Raw genomic sequence first — 24,438 nt, forward strand, 5'->3', positions numbered from 1 at the left:
TTACATGTTTAGACAGGCAAAATATATTTTCACAATGTAAACAGAAAAGTGTCTGGGTTGGATAAATCTGTCCAATTGCTACTGCACACTGGAGTATGGATCCCATCCACAGCACCATTAATTGGTAAAGCAGAATTCCTGAAGAAAAAAATACCACAATCTGAGTAAAGTTTTTGAGGTTAAAAACTCTTATCTAGATGGAAGCCTTTTCCTTACTCGAACAGCCATTATGCAAGCATGAGAAATACAGGTTTGGAATAAGCACTGCTTTAGTCTTCGAAGCAGAGTGCTCACTGTGGAGACACAACAAACATAATTCTTTATTTCAGGCAGCCTGCTGTACTCCTGGACAAGAAAAACAGCTAGTACTAATTTAAAAAAGAAAAACAAGGAAAAAAAAAAAGAAAAAAAACCAGAAAAAACTATTTTAAAAGCACCAGAGAGCACTAAACAGATTTTAGCGTGAAACATTTGTTTAGCCTTAGAATACACGTGTCCTGTCTCAGTTTGCAATGATAAATTTAACAGGTTGATTTTGTCACTTCTGTCTACATCCATTTGCTTTTGTAATTGAGTTATTTTTTGTTGACAGGAAGAAAATCAAATGTACATCATTCCTCCAAGTGAGCCATCTGAACTTTAACAAGTACAAATACTCACAAATCAGCTGAAAATTGCAGATTTTGTTGCCCAGAAAAAAGGTGAAGAAACCCAGATTCCTGTCTGTTTTCACTAATAACTAAGCAAAGTGGAATTGTTTTCCACATTATCCTCCTCCTGCTGATCAGAAGCCCACTGTTTCACCACACAGGTGCACACATGTGGTTGATCACTTGAACTCAAGGCCTGCAGCTCGGGATGTGACTTCGTGGCCATCCAGAGATGAGGGAGGGCTACCACCAGAGGTAGTGGCTACTCACACCCACCCTCTCTCTAACTACTCACTGTCACCTGCTGCACTAGCATCCATGGTGGGACACATCAGGGAAATAATCTGCTCTTTTAGCACAGGTTTGCACTTTGCAAAAGGAACTCCAACAGGAGTGGAGTTCTCTTTCTGGAAAGAGGCACAATATAGTACCGAATCAGGTTTACAGAACAAACCAACACAGGGTAAAACAAACAAAAACCAATCAGGAGACCCTAAATGCCCACTTCCACTTCCTCTGATAGAAGAAACTATCACGGTGCCCTTCCTAACCTGAAATGTCATGATGACATAAGGGAAAAGCTTAGGCAGCATAGTCCCATATGATAGGAACAGTGAATTTTATTCCTAAACAAGGGCTCATGACTCACATTCATTAAATTTATCCTACTGATCTGCTTCAAGTATTGTTTTTGCAGCAGAACTCATGTTCCAGAAAATGCTGCCAGCCATCTTCACCTCCCAGATTAATTACAACTGTGGGGTCTTGGTTTTTTGCCTTAAAGTGCTGACAGACAAAACCATTAAATCCCTGGCTCCCTTGACTCAATGAGAAAAATTCCATTAGCTTAATGCATTTTAACCCAAGTTACTTACAAACATCTGAAAACACCTGGGGGGGAAAAAAATCACAAAGGCCACATGCTGTTGATATAAACTCAGCAGAGTTGCTTGGCACACAAGTAAGCACACAATGAGTTAAAAACAAAAGCCAAAAAATAAGAATAAAGCAAATACAAAATAACAGCAGCAGCTTACCTTTTGAGGTGGTGGTCCGTGATCATCCAGATAAGTGGAATTTCCTACAAAAATAAGAAGGATGAAGATAAACAAAAGTCATCCAATGCAACTTCCAAACTTTACAATTCATGGAACCAGTGCATCTCTATCCCACTAGTTTTGTGGTGTCAAATAATTCAAGGAAAATAAATTCCCTCTGCTTTAATTTTTGATTAACAAAAAATTTGTCTACATTTGTAATACAACAATCTAATACATTAGATGCACATTGTCATTTTACAAAAAAATTTACATTGCCCAAGGCAGCTTTAATTAATCAATCAGTATTCAATTATTGGTATGACAAAAAATTGCCAGCTGCATCCTTGTACATTTCAAGCAAGTGAGCATGGTTAACCTCAAAAAGTTTTCTTAAATAATCAAGTATCAAAGGCCTTTATCAAATTTTGGTCTGAGGGAACTGACAAGCATTCACTTCTCTCTCTTCTAACTGTATTTTTCCCAACCTCCAAGCTACTTTTTTGTTCCTAAACAACACTGATTGAATAGGAGTTGTATTCTGATGTAATTGCACCTGCCTTTTCAAGATGTTCACTAAATTCAGACAAAAAGCTTCAGGAAAAAAAAGCTTCTAAACAAGTCCACCCTTCTTAGCTACAATAAAAAGGCAACAATTTCAGCCTTTTACATCTTTCTTACAAACACAGTGATACATAAAATACACACTCCCCCACACACATAGGCTATCTTCCATGACTGTCTCTCCCAAACACTTCTCCAAAAGTATTAATCCCTTGCTTTCCCACAAACTTCCAGCAGATGAAACCTTCCAGCAAACCTAAAATTTCCCCTTGGGCCACACATACCTCTCCTCTCAGTCATCCTCCTACCAAAGACAGAAAAAATACCTCTGTTCTAACCTTACATCAGTATGAGGTATGAGAATTATTTTTACAGGTACCTACTAGACATCCTAAAGGCACGTGGAAGAGGACTTTAAAAAGCTCGTTCTGCTCATGAGCTCCTGGGGTGTTGTATAGGCAACAGAAACACGGGCTAGTGGGATAAAGCATAATTCAGAACCAAAGGGCTTTTCTCTTTACAATCTGGCCAAATCCCTCATTTTTCCAAATGCCAAAACCTGCCTCCTAGAGGTTTCTGGATCCAGGAGGCAGGAAAGAGGTGTTTTTGTCTGAGTGTTACAGTTACAGAACAAGGAGGTGAAGCTTTATTGTGGAATATTCAGTAGCAGACACACCAGTGCTGAGGGCTGGTTTCAGCAGGAAAAGCAGGGGGCTGGAAGTGGAAGGGCCACCATTCCCTTGCTGGACTCTTGGGAGAGGCAGCCACCACCTGGACCACACCATCTTGGGGAAGAGAGAGCCTGCAGACATCACTGCTGCTGCAGCAAGATGAATTTCTATGTACAACAAGAAGTTGGGATTACTTCTCGTAAGTATTTTGCTTTCTGGTTTTCCAGCACATGTTACAAAGCCATGATAATCTCAGTCAAAAGGCTTCCAACTCATCTAAAGGGAAGTCCCAATACCCCAAACACATTTTCACAGATGTATGTACCTTGATCTTGGAAGAGTTTGTGCAACTAAAAAGCCTGAATGGTAACTTTTTTATGGTCATCTGAAATCACAGATCATCTTCTGAAGCATACCAGAAATTCATCTCTCTATACATTTGACACAAATACCCACCCTTTGAACAATCCAGTGACTTAATTTAATGCCATAGATAATATGGCTGATGCCCTACATTCAGGAAAATTTCTTAATCCTTCCCTCTGATATGATGCTGATTTCCAGGGAAGAAATTCAGCTTCCAGACTGCTAAAAGAGTTGGCAGTCTGGTTTTCTTTTAGAGTAGCTATTCCACACACAGTGACATGGACTTGAAAAGAAACATTTTCAAGCATTTCTCCTCCTACTTAATCTAGGACGAGAGCAAGGAAAACTCATTCAGAATTTACCTTTCCTGTAGAGCCAGGCGTTACTAGTTCTTAGCAGCTTTCTCCTCTTTGCAATTCAGCAAGCAGAAAGACTGACACTTCTTGATAAAAATATTCCTTACATTTTCCTTACACAGTTTTCTCATTGTGTCAGGAAAATGGTTTCATTTTGATATCTAACAAAAAAAGTGATGTTTGTTGTCTGAACAAGTTAACGCACTAGAGAAGTCATAAACATTAGATGAAAACTACTATAAAAAAAAATTAGCTAAACTTAAGTTTCATAATTGGTATTAAGGTGGTTACAGGAGTAACAGGTTTTTTTCCTTCTCTCCCCAAAACAAATGCAATTTATGCTTATCGAAATAAAAAGGAATATTAATTACATATGCATTAACTATCTTTACCAATCACCTATCACAGCCAATTTCACAGTAGAGAAGGACTCGAATTGTCAGGAGTTTACACAGCATCTTACAGTGCAGCACCACGAGTGTCAGAGTTATATCACAGAAAAAATTTTGATATATTCCTTAAAATTAAAGAGCTTATAACTAATTTCACCTCTCTGTATCAGTAATGGATGTTCTTAATATGGAGACCGCATTCTCCTTCCTTGTAAATTTTCAAATTATCAAAACAAGATGGAAATATCTCTAGCTTTGAACATGTGCCTTGTAGATTTGATTTCAGTAATCAAAATGTTGGTTTTTTCACAGCACAGTCCAGTTACTACTGTATCCACTTACACGACAATAGTAGAATTATGGGCCATTTTAGAATAGCTGTTTGCACAGCAGTTCCTTGCTCAAATTCAGAAGCTACAAACTGACAGAAACTAATTGTTGCAGCAACACAAGTGAAGAAGGAAAGAGGGTATTGATTAGAAACCTGCTCAGAATTACTCACCATGAGCAGAGGATGGAAAGCTGCAGACAGCCCCACACTCCATATGCAGAGCTGGCTACTGTCACATGTCACAGCTCCTCCTTCTGCTCCCCAGGCACATGCGAGCCAGAGCCAATCTCAGTGTCCACAGGTTGCCACATCAATTTAACGATCTGAATTATTTTGGTTTCAAGTTTTAATTGAGAAATTTTTTTCAGTAATAAAAGCAAAACCCTTTGCTGCATGATTCATACCGTACACTAAGCAAAATACACTAAAATAACTCCCCTGTGCAATGGAGTGCTGCAGCAGCCTGTGAGGTACACCAGCCAGCTCCTTAACCCCATGAAGCCCAGCAGTGCCCTCACTGATCACTGCATTACAGATCTCAGCTTGCTTCCCCTCTGTCTGCAAAACGGGGGCCACAGTACAGGAGCCTTAATGCATGCAGAAATGTAATGAAAAATACGCAAAAGGCCTGAAGGAAAGAGGATGATTTTCTTACACAAGACGTCATGAAAATCTTTTTAAGCATGATTCCCAAGATGGGTGTTTGCAAGTTTTGAAAACTTAAAAAAGGGTGCCACTTTTACACACAGGGCCACTTTTCAAACAATATATATCAAATTAGGTTAAATTATGTTAAAAACAAAAGAAAAATTCAGCACTGTAGGAACTGCAACCATTGGAAAATACAAGGTAAAGCCAATCTATGAACTACCAGCTACTAACAGCTGACACAGTAGGAGCATTGCACAGTAAGCATCAGAGACTTAGGCTTGTTAATGCAATTGTAATAAACGTTTGAGGTTAGGTATCATACTTCTGGTATCCATTCCCATCTAAGATGGAGAACATTATTTTACAGCTTTCATATGCTATGGCACAGACAACATGTATTTGACGTCGCCACGTGCCACAAGCTTTCTGTGGTAGAAAAGGTAAAGTGATAAAAGAGAGAATCATCTTTCCTCACTAGGAACTTTGTCCATTGCCCCAAAGCAACCTATGGCATTAAATTATTAGGATGACTTCTCTCAACTCCTTTAATAAAGCTTTAATAAAGACATCATTACTCTTGTCTGCTAATAACAAGATTATTTTGTTTTGTTTCTTCCCCCCAGAGTATTTACTCTTCAAAAAGGAAATTTTCTGCCTTCCTGTAATAGCATGAAAGTCTAAGGCATTAGAAAATATCAGACAAAATAATCAAGTCTGAAAACAAGTGGTATTCCACATTTCACAAACATGCTCAACAGCACACTTGGACTGGCTGAACATGTCTCCTCCACACTCTGCCAGAGATGATAAAAAAAAAAATCAGTTCTAGTATGGAAAATGGTGAATACATGGAGGCAATCCAGATTTTTCCATAATTCACTATCTTAGCAGCTAAGTGAATCAGCTGTATGTAAAATCTTTGGGGAAACCTTGTGGTTATGTTCCTTTCTTCTTGGAATCACTGAAGTGTGGGGGTTTTGCTTGAAGCAAGCCAAGTTTGAAGAGAGAAACATGGTCAGTCAACCAGGATTAAGGACAAATATTGCTGTGTACAGTTCAGAGCCACAAATAATGAAAGAAACTGCAATTCTGGGAAAAAACCTTTTCAAAAAATACTGGAGAGTACGGGAATAGGAAGTAAATGGGCTTATGCATGAACTGAAAACCCTTTGATAGCAACTAAAACAGCGTGACTCTACTTGAACAATTCCAATATCCCACGGAAAGAATTGTGTAAAGACAGGGAGAGAAAGCCAACACTGAAAATGCGGAGCCTGGATTATTTTTCTGGAACAGGGTTTTCCCTGGTAGAGAATCACAAGCAGCAGCTTAAGGGAGCTGGGATCCAGCTAAGGCCAAATTTAATTTGTCTTCTGAAAATCCTTCTTTGTTCTTTTCACTCAGTCACCGTCTCAAACTCCCAGGTGCCAATACAACCTCTACTGGCAAACAATCTCTTAGACCCTCTGATGTTTAAAGCAAAGGAACAGTTTAATAGTTACCTGAGGAGACTTCTGGTCTGGAAATCAGAATCTGAAGAACAATTTCCCCACCAAGCCCCTTTAATCATTAAGAGCTGCACCTTCAAAATAAACTGAAGTGCCAGTGAATTATCAGAAGATAATATATTCTGTTGTGCTCCCTTCTTTATTCTTTTTCCCCTCCCAATTAAGCAGCGGACACACTTAGAAATTTCAAGGATATTTCTACATCTGAAATAATACGATTTTCTTAGTCATCATGTCTTTGAGCCCTCTGTGGTCCAAATGCAGGAAGGGAGTTAGAAACTACAACTTTAAAACTAGCAGATTAGCAGAATGATGTTGCCCACAGCTCAAATCAAACCTAAGAGGGAAAACACTGCTATTGCTGAGGTCAGCACAGCCACACCAGCTTTCACAACGGAAAGTTTTCACAGAGGGGTACAGAGAACCTTAACACAGCAAAACATAGCAAAACCCCACTGACCATTCTGCACTGGAATACAAAGTGACTTATTGCCATTTCTTCCATTATATGTAAAAAGCTGCATACCTACGACTGCTTTCCTCTGTGCAAGACTATTCTCCTACAAAAATTTTCATTTTTAACCACAAAAAAAGTTAAAGTAAACATTATTTTTTAAAGCATTCCACAATGGATTTTTTCTTCTTTTCTTGCCTTTAAAATAATTTTGGTCATTTCTAATTTTTAAAATCATAAATGCAGTAAAACCAACCAACCACAACAACAAAAGCCAAACTTCAGCCAAAAAACCAATACCAAAACAGCACCAAGCCCACATTAAATTCACTCTACATCACTGCACACAATGAAATAAAAAAGCTGGAACATGACAAAAATACCTATTTTGCTTTATTACCCACTGACCTGAACCCTAGAAACTTCATCATTATATAATTCAGATTTGATTACCTAGAAGTTTCATACTTCTAACACAGTTAGGAAAGAAACTGGCATATTTAAAGGGAATTTTTGAAAACTTACTGTCAATTCTGCATATATGTTACATAGGAAAGTACCACTGGAATGCAGATATTTGGGGTTTGAATAACAGGAGGTTCTAAACCAGTATAGGATGTAATACACATCAGATGGCCCTCGTCTTACTAAGAGAGGATACTGCAGAAGGCAAAGCTACTCCAAAATCACAGAGCCTCTCTGAATTGTGATCATTTAAAAATGTACAGACTGGTGTTTCATTTAATTGTTTTGACAATAAACTGCTTTATTAATACTGGGGCAAGGAAGGGGGGGGAAAATTAACATTTAATCAAGAAATAAAACAGCCCCACCAGGTACTTTCCTGCATGCAAAGGAAAAGCACAAATACAGCTCTACTGAAATACTGCAGAGAAAACCTAATGACCAAAAAAAAAAAAAGAAAAAAGTTGCCATTAAGCCAAACTACTGCAATTTTAATTCATTTTGCTATGTAAACAAAGACTGTGATCTATCTTTGAGGCCTGGCAGCTCTTTACTAAATGCACTTCAAAGACCCATTAACCTGTTGCTAACTTCAGTCTACTTTTTAGATGGTTCTTAATTTCAGCATTCTGGTATCACACAGCAAGTGGGCACAGATTAAATAATTAAATACAGTGTCCTTTTTTTCTCTCCTGAAATATTATTTTACCTTCTGTCAAAAAGTGTGCCAAATATTTTGTAATGACTTCCATTCTTTTCTTAATTTCCCCAGTAAGGCTTACTTTAACAAAATGCAGAGTCAGTTCTATAAATACACACAGGTGTTCCTGAGGAAAAAAAAAATTCTCTCAAGCTGTGTGGTCAAGTAATACCTACATCTACACAGCTACCAACAAACCAGTTCAAAATTTAAGGGGCAAGTTGGGAAAAGCTCACAGTTCAACAGCTGAACTGCCATCCACTGAAATAACACAGACAAACACTGGTCTCTGACTTCATTTCTTAGCTGGACGATGTGAGAATCATAATGGACACTGCATCAAATTATTATGGTTGAATGCAAAATGATCAGAGTAGTGCAGAAACCAGCAAGTTAGAAACATCTGACACTTGTAAATAAGCTTGAATCCATGGCATCCAGGTAACGTACTTGGGAATGTGCCTGCAGAAGGCCTGTGTGGTCGAGTAATACCTACTTCTACACAGCTACCAACAAACCTGTTCAAAATTTAAAGGGGCAAGCTGGGAAAAGCTCACAGTTCAACAGCTGAACTGCCATCCACTGAAATATGTGTGGTCAAGTAATACCTACATCTACACAGCTACCAACAAACCAGTTCAAAATTTAAGGGGCAAGTTGGGAAAAGCTCACAGTTCAACAGCTGAACTGCCATCCACTGAAATAACACAGACAAACACTGGTCTCTGACTTCATTTCTTAGCTGGACGATGTGAGAATAATAATGGACACTGCATCAAATTAACACAAAATGATCAGAATAGTGCAGAAACCAGCAAGTTAGAAACACCTGACAGTTGTAAATAAGCTTGAATCCATGGCATCCAGGTAACGTACTTGGGAATGTGCCTGCAGAAGGCTGCAGTAACAACTGTATCTGAGCATTAACAGGGATTAAATGAGCCAAAATATGGCTGAAAGAAAACTCTCTAAAAGTAGCTATCAAAACCCAACAGTCTTGAACTGAAAACAGAAAAGTGTTGCAACAATCAGGGGATGAAGACTGGACAGTACTGACGATATCCAAGAGAATATTAGTTAAGCATCTGCCAGAAATGACCCTGGTGTGATAATGCTGCTTTAGAACCAACAGGCAAATTAAACCAGGTCCGATTCCTGCAACATTTCTTTTTAATTATTATGTCCTTTTTTGTTTTTAATCAGGCTAACTTCCCTTGGGTGTTGTTCTGGGACAATCCTATTACTCAATATTCTCATTCATTACTCAAGATGCATTAAAGAGCACTGGTATCAAATTTGATAACAATACCAAATGAAGGGACTTAAAATATTCTGAAACTCTGAGGAGAACAGAAACATACCGATACGTTAAAGCATGGTCTGAAAACACAAGAGTCGATCCAGTAAAAACAAGCATACAAATTTCAACTTGGAAAAGGGCAACATCTTCATTAAAGCAGAACAGAAACAAAGTGGAAACTGCAGAAAAGGGCCATTATGGGAGCTGAAAATCAGTTCCCTTCCTTTGGATCTCTTTGAGCACTCTGTGAAAGCTTTTCATCCAGCTGAATGCATAGAGATCATTTCACTAGCTTGGTAAGAAGTTAATTTTATTGATTGTTGTATGAATAAACTTTTTCAGACTTATGATTACTCCATTTTCCCCTTTTCCTCCTAAGTGAGAGAGATTGTTGTATGAAGAAACTTTTTCAGACTTATGACTCCATTTTCCCCTTTTCCTCCTAAGTGAGAGACAACTGCAAGAATATTTGCAAGCAGCCATTTGACTACTTCAGAGAAAACGTCTTTCCCCTCTAATGTGCAGAATGCATGCACAGCAGAGGGGAATAACTGCAAGAATATTTGCAAGCCATTTGACTACTTCAGAAAAAAACGTCTTTCCCCTCTAATGTGCAGAATGCATGCACAGCAGAGGGGAAATGCATGCATGATGCAGAGGAAGAAACTCTATGGGAGTGATGGTGGCATGGCCACAACACTTCCCCTTTTAGTGCACACATTCTGCCACACAGGGAACAGCACAGCCAACACAGGACACCCCCCTCTCTCTGCACAGCTGAGGTACAGGACTGCAACTCCACCCTGTCTTTACAAGGCTCCCCTTACCAAAGTGATGGCACTGAGGCTGAGGGATGGACACAGTACATAATGATGAAGCTTCAATGAAGACCTTGTCAAGTGCAAGGCCTCTTAGTCTCACTTCACTCTGCCATTCAGGCTACAAACTCCAGGGAATTCGTATCTGACCAGACACCTTCTCAGATGATACCAGTCAAGAGTTTCCTCTTACATCAGTGCCAGACATCAACTCTGCTCTTTCACATGACGTTTTTCCAGAGACAAGAGTTTTATTATTTAAACTTAACCCAACTTGCAAGCTTTATTCCTGTCTGCTGCATTTACGTAGATATATTTCTCTCTTTTCACCCTGCACAGGCAATCTTGGCAAACAGCAAGTCAATGAATTTTGGAAAACACCCAGCTGGCAATTCACCAGTTATTCAAGGAAGACTTTTATTACTATTATTAGTATTATTAAGTACTACACTGCAAATGCTATCCAGAAGGAGTGGTTTGTTGGGTGTTTGGTTTGAAGTTCCTGTCCCTGGAGGCACATTTCCGAGAAGCTGCCTAGGTCTGTGGTCTGACCCCAGCAGCACCTTCCTAGTACAGAAAAAATGAACACGCTTCACAGAAAATTGGTCACATAGATCTCCAAAGAATTATTCATATTTTTACTGTGCTGAAGCCAAATGAGTTTTCCTTGCGTGTGCTTTTCACAACATCTGAGTCATATGATTGCTATGATTTTGTCACACATCTTTACAGAGGCAGCTGCATCCAGGAAAATGGACCCCCCATATGAGGTAGCCTGACAAGATCAAGCTGTATGTTGTTTTTCACTTTCTCCATAGTTCAGGTTTTTTTAGTATCTGATTTTAAAAAGTACAAATGAAAATTTTTAAAAAGAGCCTTTTTACAAGTCTGTCTCCTTTTTCTCCTAACCAGTTTTTTGTGCCACAGGAGAACCACTGTAAAACTCTTCCATATACTTATACGCCTCCTGAAAAGCAAGAGTGCTCTATGTAAGAAGCAGCTATCTTTGCATTGCTTTCTTCTCTGAATATAGAAATTAAAAAAAAAAAAAATTACAAATTGTTTAACCATTATTAACTTCCCATCCTCCAAGGTCTTAAGAGACACAAAATTAGAAGTAGCATTTCTTGCCAAGTCTGTTCAGACGCCTATAACTGCAAAAGGGAGCATATAAGTAGGTCAGATAAGGAACATAATGTACCTAAATGAGCTATTTGTTCTTTATGACACATTAGCATAAAATTTTATTAATCTCTACTAAAAAAATACTACGGCCTCAGATGGCTTTTGAGACTTCAACATGATTTAATAGAAATATTTTCCATTACTATAAATGCTTTGGCCAAACTACTCATTTTTCACACTATCCAGCTCCTATTCATGAAGACATTTTAACTCCTCTCTACCCCAGTCTCAAACAGATGCATTTGAGTGACACAGACTTCTGAGTGCAGGAGTTTTGTATTTTAAGAATTTCTGTACAGAAACTGCACGTTCAAAAACAAGGGATAAGATTTAGCAAGCACAGTGGATTGCACTAGACTTAAACCTGCCTTTCTATTTCAGCACCTTTTCATCTCCTGCAACTGTAAAAGTAGAGGATTAACCCCATTCCTGCCATTCCAAACCCTTGCAATACATAACTTCTACTTTAGATTTCAGCCTTTACTGAGAAGAATGATTTTGTTGCATGGAATAGGTAACTTAAAAGTCAGTATTTCTGGAAGTCTCTTTTTCCTCTACAAAGCACTGCAAGAGTCCAGCACGAACCTTATGATTTCTAAAAATATTACCTTTTCTGCTTTTAGCCTCATTTCTCATGATCTTAAATAAGATTTCTACCCATTTTTGTATAAGTGCATGATTTGTTAGATTGATTTGTAAACATTTGGTAGGATGCCCTGTGAATAAAAAAGGAATGCATTGTTTTTGCTCTTCAAAATCTAATGCTACCATCATTACTGTAGCTGAGGACCCACTATGCATAAACCAGGCTTACCTGTGTGAAAGACTCTACACAGCCCCCATGAGTTTCATCAACTCAGGCATATCCAGCAGTAAATAGAAACATGTACCCATTTGAAACAGCAAAAGTTTGGTTGTTGATTCTTTGATAAGGATTTTGTATGCTTTCAATTTTCAAAAGTTTGAGTGAAAACCTTTAAAAGACAAGTTTTCAGACGTATTGATTAATTCTTGCTGCCTTAAGCTCTTCAATGACTAAACCAGCATTGCACAAGTGTCAGCAATGGCAGGTTCTGCACTAACATTGTTATGTGGAAAAGGTAACTACACTTGTAGCAGCGCCATAAAACTCCAGAAGCAGACCAAGTGTCATCAGCCTCCACAGAAGTCTTCAAATCAGTATTATTTCTCTTGTGCTCTCTAGCAAGCCTGGAAAGGTTTGCACTTTATACATCTACTCCTAACCTAACTGGGAAGAGCTCAGACTTGGTGAAGGCAACTAAGAGGGTCTAAAATGCATTTGGACTCACTGGAATAACTGTTTACTTAGGACTGCTCTTGGATGCTTTGACCGCACTCATGAACTCTGAGTTCCAAACATTCACCTCTGGTAACAATTACCTAGGCGTGCTCTTTCTTTTTATATCATTTTCCTGTGTTTTATTTAGCTTGGAGAACCACATCAGGATGTCACCACTAAGATGTGGTAGTTTAATAGAGCTCTAACTGCTACTCACCAGGCCTCCTGCAGACAACGTTTCTTACAAGAGACATCTTAAAATATATGAAAAACATCTGTGCCGTGTATGACAATATAGTAGTCATACTCTAAATTCAACTTCTCAATGTACACATGGATTAGAGTAATTTCTTTTACTATATCTACATATAACTAGCTAAATATATAAATATATAAGCAACAATGATTGCTTTGTTTCAGTGGCTTGGGGATTTCTATACAACATTAAATTAGTTGTTTCAAAAGTGATAGCAAAGGTATTCACATTGTCACATCCTACAGACCAGTATAAATTAGATACACTTATATTACGTATGATGGTGTAACATTTTAAGGATGTGCTTGTCAACCTTCTGTTTAAGGGTAAAAATTATTTTCTAATGCAAGAACTTTATGACAATGCTTTTTGACTTCCACTGAAAGGTGAGAATAGGCTTCTTGGTCTAATCATACAGTAGGCAGAGTGGTGCTATTCTACATTTCACAGGGTAATTTCAGCAAGAGTATTTAGTTTCTACAATTCTCCATTGAGTTTGGCTGAGATAGAGAGTAAAGAAATTGCAGTATACTAAAATCAATGTTCAGATACATGAAAAATGCAATCCTTTGTCCTTTATTCTGCATTATATTCTACATTTCTCTGAAAAATGACATTATAAAAAGAGATAGGGAAATCTAGCTAGAGAAATCTAATTTAAAGAGTTGTTTATACTGTTTTACATTTAAAAAAAAGCTTAAAGACTCTCTAGAGCTAAGCCAGGCTACTGTCCAATGCTATCTGTCAACAGCAACTGCGATACTAGGAAAAGGCTATTATTAACTACTATTTATATAGTATATATTTAAAATATTAACAATTAAATGTGTCATTCTCTCTGTTTTATCCCCAAGGATGCAAGAAGAATCAAAAAAACTTATACAATTGTAACACAAGAAGCATCCTCTCTCCTTTTACAAAGTTAGCGTTGTGATTTTCTGTGCATTAGAAGCTTAAATACAAAGTTACATAAAATTACAGATCAGTTCACACTTGCAAGTTATGTATTTCCTTAAGTAAAAGCATGCTTACATGGCAAGAACATCCAGATCTCACTCATTAATTTTCTTATGGCTTTGTCTTTCTTCACATGGGATTTCTGTCCCTTTACAGATGAGGTTCTCTAAGTATTCCTGTAATTAGTAGCAAGGAACTCTGAAGTCAAATTATTGAGTTCCCCAGGCAAAAACAGAAGGCAAAACTGACTTCTCCTAAGGCCCATCTAGGATGCAGTCTTCACTCAGGAAATGTGTTCACACAAGCACTGCAGAAACAAAGTCAAATCAAATTCCATGTATTCAAGTGTTCACTGCTCACAGGTTTTGTTTGGTGATCTTTTTTTGTATTTTTTACTGAGTTCTTTGTTGGTCTGGGGTTTTTTAATTATTGTGGTTTAAAGCCAAGTACTTAAAAATTAAGGAACCTAGCATCACCAGACAGAGAAACAATAGTCTGCAGTGTAAAAACCATCAGGACATACAAGCAGCTATAGGGATGGTGCCTGCAACTCTGACATTAGTTATTCACTGAGAATTTAACAATTCTGTAAGTTATCCTGGCCTCTGATTCAAAGATGGAGCTACCTTCTGAAGAATATGGAACTCTACCCTTTGAATAGACTCCTGTGGGAAAGAAATTCTTTAAAAAAAAAAAACACAAAAAAACCCAACCAACAAAAAAAACCCTCAAAAATCATTATAATGCCAACACCAAATTTCTTTCCATCTGATCACAACCCATACACTTGAAAAGGGCACATTCAGTGGACTGCACTGCCACAGCAATTTGCTACCCTGATATGAACGTGAAATAGCCTTTCAGCAAAGTTGCAGCGGTTTGCTCTGGGCTTCTGTGTCTCTTGGCCTGACAACGCTCTAGGCTTTGGGACACGTGTCGGGACTTTTGTGGCATTACTTTCCTCACTAGACCTCAAAAATTCATCTCAGACTTCCTACCACAAGTAATTTTCTTCCAAGTCTTGACATCCTTATGGATCCGCTATCGGCAGCTCTCATGCTATGGTCAGCCAGTGTCAGCTCCTCAGCTCCCCTAACTCCAAACAAAATACAGCTGTGAAAATACCTCCTCTCTGCTGCCACTGCAGCTTCACACAAGCTGTTTAAGAGGTCTCCACTGTTTTCTTCTCGTTTCCCACAGCAGTTTCCACTGTATTACATTATTTAATAATCAAGAGCCCTCCAAAATTTATTTTTGTCAAACTCTAAGAAACAAAATAATTCCCATAGCTGCCTTTTTAAAAACAGTACATTATTTTTTAAATAAAATTGGAACAAACAGATAAAAAAGACAACCCAGCCCTAGACATATTCCTGACATAGAAAATATACCAGCCTGAATTATTGAAAATTAGAAAGCTGAAAATGGGACTTTAAGAAGGTAAAAACCGAGATAGAAGACTTGACAAAATGCAATGGCTCTGGGATTACCCATACTTGTATTTCAGAAGACACCAGTGTATTTACTCAGACTGAGATCAGAGTTAGCAGCCAAGACACAAGCAATAAAATGCTTCAAATGACTTGACTGGGCCCAGAGCTCCTACTCCCATGCCAGGCAGCTTTCCTCCCTTCTTTGTAATCCTCCCTTAAATAAGACAGAATAGTGTCATCATTTCAAACATCTCTAATAGCAATTTTGTCTTCAGTCATCCTTAAATACAAATCATTGTTGACATATTTTGTAAGAGTTATAAAAGTGAACCATTATAAAAGCCCTGTGATGGGTTACTTTAATACAATAGTTTCTGGAAAGACATGAGAGGAGCTGGTATTTTAAAATAAGGTCTGCTCCAGCAGTGCTTGCAGGACTGAGCCTTAAGATTAGCACCTCTTTGGAAAGAGGATACAGCCCTCTGACACACTCACGTAGGGCCCAGCACTCACTAACTTCACTATTAACTAAAACCACATCAAGTTTCCAACATCCCTAAAAGTTTACTATTCATTTATTTAAGCCCAGGACTTTATAAACTCGTACACTTTTGACTCTTTTGTTGGCACGTAAACAAGCAATGCATTTAGCTCCAAAGAAACCCTGTAATATACTGCCATTTTAGATCATGGAAACTTAAAGAAAGAAGCATAAATAGAGTGCCATCAGCTGGAACATGCATTGAGTGAGCACAAACAGGATTTCACATATGCGGATAACTGAGGTGTGTGTAAAACTACAATTTTACAGCAAGACAGAGAATCCTACACATCATCCAGAGTTGAATCCAGGGTGGTTGTGTGCCTTTTTAAAAAAAAAAAAATGGCCTGATACATGAATCACAGCATGAAACATTGAAACCATCATTCCACCACCCTCAATAAAACAAAAAACTCTAGAGCTTGACAGCAGAACTAAGAAGACCAGTTTTGTGCTCATATATCCTTTCTGGGTTTGGTTTGTTCCTTGTTTCTCTCCTTCTGTCTCACCTGCTAATTTAGAAGTGTGCCTTTATTATAATGGAAGCATATTCTACATACAGTCTTGACTGGAAGAAAGGGAACTTTGCATGGAATCATTATGTCATATTAAGCTACTACATTTCTGCTTGGCCTGGGAAGGATGCCAGGAGGGTAAGCATATTCCTGCCACTTTCAGTTAAAGAAAAAATTTCAGAGCCTTATGCTTCTTTCTGCACTCAACAAACCATAGCTTTGATGATACCCTCCTTTTTATACTGCAACTGAATGACAGAATCCATTTTCACCATGTATTCTCATGGCACTTGCGGAATGCTTAGTCAAATTTTAAGTACCACGCCTGAAAGCTATTAACTAACAGAGGTCATCCCTTATGAATTCGCCCAGAGAAGAAAAAAACAAGCAGAAACTTGGATATTATCACCTCGTCACTGACATTGCAAAGTCTGTTTTACGCTGCATCCTCCCGGGCTACTGCAGGTACACAGATCCCAGGAAAAGCCCAGACCCCATGCAAAATACCTGCCTTGTTCAAGGGATCAGGCTTGTTCAAAGGAACAGGCCATGTCCTCAACCTCTTCCACCATCACTGCTGAATCTGGGAGTGCTACCAGCAACAGCAGAACCACTTCCTTTATGTTAAACATCTACAGAGTCTGAGACAGTGTTCACAACTGCCAATGTCCACAGCTCCCAGGAGTCACAAGCCTTGGTTGAGACTGCAGAATCACAGCACCATTTTGGCTGGAAAAGACCTCTCAGACCATTAAATCTAGCCATTAACTCAGTACTGCCAAGTACACCACTGAACCATGGCCCTGGACAGCACATCTACACATCTTCTCAATACTGCCAGGGATGGTGACTCAACCACTCCCCTGAGCAACCTGTTCCAATGCTACCATTTCAGTGGAGAAATTTTTTCTAATATCCAATCTAAACCTCTCCTTGCACAATTTAAGGCCACTTCCTTTTGTCTTGTTGCTTGTTACTTAGAAGAGATGTAACACCCCCTTGCTACAACCTTCTTTCAGGTGAAAAGTGATAGGGTCACCAAGCAAAACAATGACAGTTTCCTTAGATGCTCCTCATAGGACTTTTTCTCTAGACCTTTCATCAGGTTTGTTCATCTTCTCTGAACGTGTAATTTGGACACATTGAAATGTAAACACATTCAAAATGACTGTGGGAGCCAACAGAGGGAAAGGGCAGTGCACATCAGTGCCAAGAAACGTGCAGTAAAACATTCCAGGTGGATCCCTCTCCTCTTCTAGCACAAATGAACAAGAAAACAAATATTAAGATGAACAGTGTCTAAAAAGTTTTTGGACTTCCATAGCTGTTTCTCCAAGTTGTGGATTCAACAGAGCCCTATTCACTGGCCAACACTGGTACCATTGCTGGGGCTAAGGCAGATGCACCAGAAGCAAATAGGTTCATCACATTAGATAATGGTGCTCTAGCCACAAATGACAAAAAATCCAAAAACCAAAAAACACCCACAACCCAGAAAGAGAAAATTAATGAAACCCACTATTTACCTAGATACTTATTCCCGATGCTAATTTCTCAGGTGTTCTGCAGAACAGATTCTCAAATTATCAGAAGCCACATGAACATTCAGAACAATTTCTGCTGGAAGACAGACCTGAAATCATCGGAAACTTTCAGCTACTTAAGTTTTGGTTATGCAGAATAGTTTCTCCTGTGAAGGAAAGAGGGATTTCCTGCAGAAACCTGAGCTGCTATAAGGTAGATTTTCTTTTCATACAATATTCTGACAATATTAACACAAAAATATCAAGCAATCAAGGCACCCTTTCCTAAGCACCCATACATCTGTAAGTGTACAACACAAATAAAAGACAACTCTGAAGTTTCAAGAACTTTAACTGTGTTTGTATTACTTTATACTACATTGCTAGTCAGCAGTGACTTCACCCAGACAGAATAAGACAGCAATGTATGTTCATAGTAGTTAAGAAAGGCTGGGAAATGTGATTTCACAGTACAACTAAAATCTAGGAACAATTTAGTCACTCCAAGATCACAAATGGGAGAGCAGTTTTACTCCTCCCAGTTGCTGAGCAATATCCTGGATGAACTACGGTTTCTGTTAAAATGATCACAGAGAAATAAGCATTTTACAATCTCAAAAATTGTTTTCAGTACAGAAGTAAGTGAAGGCAGTTCACACTTTTCAGGAAACTCATAAAGGCAGTACAAAAAATATCAGAAACCCAGCCATGATGTCTTCAGTGATTGGAAGTTTTTTTGCTGTTACAAATGGAAGAGTATCTTCACATTTAACATAACACTGTTTTCACACAGTTAAAATTATAGTCTTTCTTACTTCCTTGCAATCTGGCACACAATCTGGTTTTTTACTTGACTTCCGTTCTTAGTATGCCATTTAGGACCCAGAACATTATGCAATTTTGGCATTTTAACTATTTTTCTGCAAGTATGGCAGTTCCATCTTTTTTTCCACAACTGACCTGTTATTTTTTTTACTTCCGTTCTTAGTATGCCATTTAGGACCCAGAACATTATGCAATTTTGGCATTTTAACTATTTTTCTGCAAGTATGGCAGTTCCATCTTTTTTTCCCACAACTGACCTATTATTTACTGTCAATGTATTATTTCTACATTATTCTGAAATGTGTCTCTGCCCTTTCTGGTATTCTTACAGCATCTTCACTTCAGCATCATCTGCAAATATAATCAAAATGTTACATCTCTCCTTGCTAAGTACTAAGAGTACTCATCCTTAATAGATATCTTCCTTAACTTCCTTCCTTATCTCCTTGCTCAAAACCAGAGTACTCATCCTTAATAGATATCTTCCTTAACATGCACATATGTCATAATAGCTGTAGCACCATAGCATATGAAAAATATTACACTCATACATTCAGCATTCTCATTAATAAAGAATATCTCCTAACGGAGATTGAGCGTTTAACACAGTAATGAACATTTACTTCTATAAAACATTATTGGACTCTATCACACCCTGAAAGAAACACAACCACACCCAGTAACCAGACCCTACTTCAAACTCTCATTTCCCTCTGCATCCCAAGAGACCATCACAACCAGCACACGACCATCCCTCTGCCTTCTCCAAACCTGCCCTGAGCTGTACCTGGGTGCAAACACGGCACCTGTATCACTGGGCTGCCAGTGCCACTCTGCAGCCCCGGTGACACCCTGGCAGCAGCCTCCAGCCACCCTGCCCAGTCAGTGATCAGCCCAGAGAGGCACCTCAGCAGTGCCACCTTCCCTTCTTGAGCAGCACTGCCAAATGCCACATCTCATACTGCATGAGAGGCTTTCACCACAACCGCTGAGTGCTGAACATTTGCATCAAATCAGTTATTCCCAGCACACAGCATTCACCCTCTGGCTTCTCCACACTTTGTGTAAAGCACTTGAACAGCAATGTTTTTATGGCTGATAGCAAACTGTGGGATACTAGAAACAAGGGTGTTTTTAAACTTGAATTAATGATCAAATCAGCAAGTGCATCTTTGGATAGGCCAAAACTAAAATGTATGAATATATGAAATAATTCACTGAGATACAGTTCCTGACTACAGTTTCATTTGTAGCAGCTCTGAATTGAAACAAGGCATTTTGAAAGTAGGAATCCTGTGAAGCTGCTTACTTCTGTTTAAGTCTTGCAGTGTGAAGAATACACAGGGATTACAAGCTGCTTTGGGATTTTCTTTTTTTGCTTGCACTAAAACCTGTTTGCTTTCTCTTCCTACTGCTGCTTTTAGGAAAACTGAAATTCACACTTTTATTTAAACTCCTGCCTTCACTTTAGAAGAAATCCCTACCCCACAAAATACTTAAAAAAATAATACTTCTTGACTCATAAGAGCATCCTGTGCCATACAGCGGGAGACCTGTGCTAGTGCTGCTGACGTGCTTCTTCCCAAAGACTTTTGATTCAGTCATTCATCTGATCAGCAACAAGAAGGAAAAACAGTACAGGGAGAGAGAACATTCAACACCGAAGCTGAACAACTCACTACTACTCAATGGCATTTGAGATTTTGCCAAATTAAACAAAGGCCTGCTACCCTGATCTCTCATTGTACTCCATCCTCCAGTTACATTTCCAGCAAACACTTGAACCGTGACAATTTTGCACCTTCAACTGCAAGGAATGCTGTTTTAATGAAACAACAGTAAGGAAAAGCCCCAAACTACCACTCCTACCATGCAATATCTGAGAGCCTTCTGCTGCAATACAAACCAAACCTAAGCCTCCAAACAGCCTCTTGCTGCCCATGACAGCAAGCAGGCATCAATTCATCCTTACAGCCCCATCAACACTCCACCTGCCTCTCTGTTTCACACAAGGAGTGGAGTTCCCAGCTGAGCTGTCACGCTCTCCTCCCAAGGGTCTGCAGGAGCCAAAGCCCACAGAGCCCTGGCTGGCAGTCCCACAGAAGTGATTTGCTAGCCTGGCCACGAGGGACCCTTGTGCAAGGCCACCATGGAAAACAGTGCTCCCCATGCTCACAGATGCCTGCAGTGATCTCTGTCTCACACAGCGGCACCATGGTCCTGTAGTAAGTCTCAGATCTGTTGCCACCCTGTGTTTGCAGCAGCCACATGGGCAGCTGTAGCAGCAACTATTCTGAGGAAGACCCTCCAGGACAAGCCAAGGTACAGGTGCATCAGGAAGCATGAAATCCATACACACAGTGGCTGCTGGGGTTATGGAACAGTCAATAAAACAATCTTCCAACAACTCAAGGCAAACAAACATCCTGCCTGAACTACAGCTTGGTGCCATTTGTGCAGCTAAAGCTTCCAGAAAACTGACAGAAACATCTTCCTTTCCAGGTCCAGAAGACAGGGAACACCCAGTTTGCAATCACCTACAAAAATGCTGACAAAAGCAAGCTGCCCACCAGAGCACCCACTGCAGAGGCAAGAACAAATGCTAGCCTCCAGTGGGGCACTGGGGCTGCCAGCAGGAGGCTTTCCTCTCCCACCCTCCTGCTCTCTGCCTCTCTTGGGACTGGTCTCACACTGGCACCAGATGAAGCTGAGGGCAGCCTGGCTCCCTGCATCAGAGAGTCCTGCACCCATTCTCCAGCTTCTCTACTGATTTTACTTCCTTAGTCCTTGGCAGCAGTCCTGATGGCATAACAGACTGCCCAGTGACTGCCCAGGTGGTCACAGGAGATCTCCTGCCCTCAGTGATCTTCCCAGGCTGACAACAGAACAACTAATTATGAAAAGTGACTATTTTCATGAAAACAGTGAGGGAAACATCACCAATATTTCAAGTATTGTGCATCTGCAGCTTCACATGGCACTATTATGAATAAACACTCACTTTTATTCACCTCCAGCTAAACCATTATCTTCATACTGCCAATACCATTTCCAGCATCAAGTAATGTTAAAAACAAGGTCAAAGTGAATTTTTAGAGACGACACTATTTTCTGCAATCTAAAGACACAATTGAACATTTTCCTTCTAAAATCTCAAATTTATGAAGACTTGTAAAAACAAAATGCCCATTTTGAAACTGACTCTGAAGCTAGACATGGAAATTAGAGCTGGAAATATAACCTGGCTTTTGAGTAAACAGAAAAAAAAGTTAAGTAAGAAAATACAAACAAAATCTTGATACTGTGAATATCTTGAACTGTGCTACCCAGACAGTTTTCAGGACACATAAGTAACACAATTATACAAGAAATAAAAAAAATTAAAACTTAAAACTCACCTTTTGACTGAACTAAAATTTATCCTTTCTTGTGCTTAATTGAATGTTCTCCAAACAAGACATCTGAATTCAATTAACAGAAGTTTTGGTTTGGGGGTTGCATTTTTTTTTTTAGTGGCTTTGTTTTGTTATTTTAAGTACTGAAAATTTAACTATGTGAACTCATCATTGTTGAATGTCAGAATCACGGGTTGTTAAAAGCATAATCCAAGTTTCGAGTAAGTCCCTAGGAAAAGTTGTGTGCAAAATAAAAGGGGAATGTGATCACATGGATATACTGCAGTGAGATGTAAGAGTCATGCTGTTACTAGTTCATGTATTTTGAATTTAGGTAGTTGTTTATCCTCAAAGTCTTGAGCACACAGATGATGTGCTAATTTGTTCCCGATTTAATGACTTTACTTCAGAAGATAGACTAATGTTCTTTTTGTCCTTGGTAATATAAAGGCCACTCAAGTAAATCTATAAGCTTGAAAAATGCATGTAATTAAAAGCTCTTTTTTGCCTGATATTTCCAGATACTGTTCTGTACCTGACATGAGGATACTGACACACAAAGTTCTGGTGCAACAACACAGAAATGGTCTGAAGTTTCCTTCTGATATCATTCATGACAATTTAGGTTTCTCTATAAGTCCAGCTCTTGTGTCAACTTTCCAATTTTTATTTGATGTATGTCTCAGAGGCAACTTACAGGCTGGAGATGACCGACAGGAGGCTTCCTTTAAGAGGTGTGGATTTTAGCTGCTGGTGCAGACAAGTCATTCAACACAGAAGAGACCTTCATGATCAACTGCTTCCGTCATAAAGCCTCATGACCTTCATGATCAACCAGTCCAACTGTGATAAAATACCCATTTCAGACATTTTCTACACCGATTATTTTATTAACAGATCATAACAGACTTTTTAGGTGTGCTACCCTGGATGACACTTGCTATGTAATACTCTACATCATGATATTCTTGCTCTTCCAGAGGCTGTACTCACAGAGATGTCTCAGGCTGCTGTGCCATGCACAGGGGCATGGGAACCATGCCTGTTATTCTCCTAGTTAAAAAAAGACCATTCTCCTTTCTAATGTCTGACAAAAATATACCAAAAGATTTTTACACCAAAGATGCATGCTTTCCCAGAAGTATTTGTTCACAAACAAGAGCTGAGGCAGAGGTACAGATCTCATCAAGAGAAGCCTGAAAGCAAGAAGCCTTCCAGCACTGTCCATGTAAATCCCTCCTTTGCACAGCCTGAGACCATTTGCTTCTTTTGTTGTCTTTACACTGTCCAATAAAAGTAACTAAATCCAGCCTCATCTGTGGTATCCCACTATTTAAATGAAGGCATTTATGCCTTTCTTTCCTCCAGCTCTTTCTTGCAAATTTTCTTGGGCTAATAAACTAGTGATCCTATTAGCCCTCCGGCTTATGGAAATAAAAGACCGGGTTATGAGAGTGAGGATTTGCATTTTTTGATCTGTGACTGCACTGTAAATACCTCACAAAGTGCACAACAAAATACTCAGACAACAATATCACAATATCTAACAGCCATAGTAAACCCAACCCCAATTTTAAGGGATTGTTTTTTAATCCAAAATTGCAAATATCAGTTTCAAAATAAACAGACTCAAAATTTGAAAAGCTGGTTCATGCACACTGTAACCAGAGCACACATCTTCAAATGAGATGATCAAGCACTACAGAATATCATTAACTTCCATATAAAGCTGGAAATAAACACTGTATCATTTCTTTTGGGGTGTTTTTGTGAGAAATAACTATCATCTCCATGTTTAGGGAAATAATTTCTCTGCCTTGTAACACAGTTTCAAATGGCAAAACATTTCTTTCCAAATTGTTACCTCTCACATCTGACTTAACAGTACTTTCACATGAACAAGTATATTTGTTTTTCTAAAACCACTCTATATATAGAAAATTAGCTTGTTTGGCGACCCCAAGCGAAAGCAAAACAGCTATCTCCAGGCACATTACCAGCAAACACTGGTAATGCTAGGCACACACAGTACTCCTGAAGCCCTAGAATTAACTGAAATACTGAGGAAGAGAAGCTGGGATCATTCAGTTGTGAAAGAAGGCTACTTTCCTACTTCTCCCAATATCTTAGACTGAGGAATAGAACAGGAAAGAATCATCACTCAGTAATTTTAGTCCTGCTGTTCAAAACACTAAGAACAGAAGTATAAGAGACTCAGGTACCATTACGAGAAAAGACTGACTGC

At 39.0% G+C, this 24,438-nt stretch overlaps 1 protein-coding gene across 1 annotated transcript in view; it reads right to left on the bottom strand.

Annotated features, from left to right (window-relative positions):
- UST (uronyl 2-sulfotransferase) overlaps positions 1–24,438 on the bottom strand; it is a 151,898-nt gene that overhangs the window by 93,776 nt on the left and 33,684 nt on the right. The window contains exon 2 of the mRNA XM_039707647.1: positions 1,688–1,731. Within this exon, the coding sequence (XP_039563581.1) occupies positions 1,688–1,731 (44 nt within the window). The remainder of the gene's footprint in view (positions 1–1,687; positions 1,732–24,438) is intronic.

Source organism: Passer montanus, unplaced genomic scaffold, assembly GCF_014805655.1.
Source record: "Passer montanus isolate IOZ18808 unplaced genomic scaffold, ASM1480565v1 scaffold2, whole genome shotgun sequence".
NCBI classification, from domain to species: domain Eukaryota; kingdom Metazoa; phylum Chordata; class Aves; order Passeriformes; family Passeridae; genus Passer; species Passer montanus.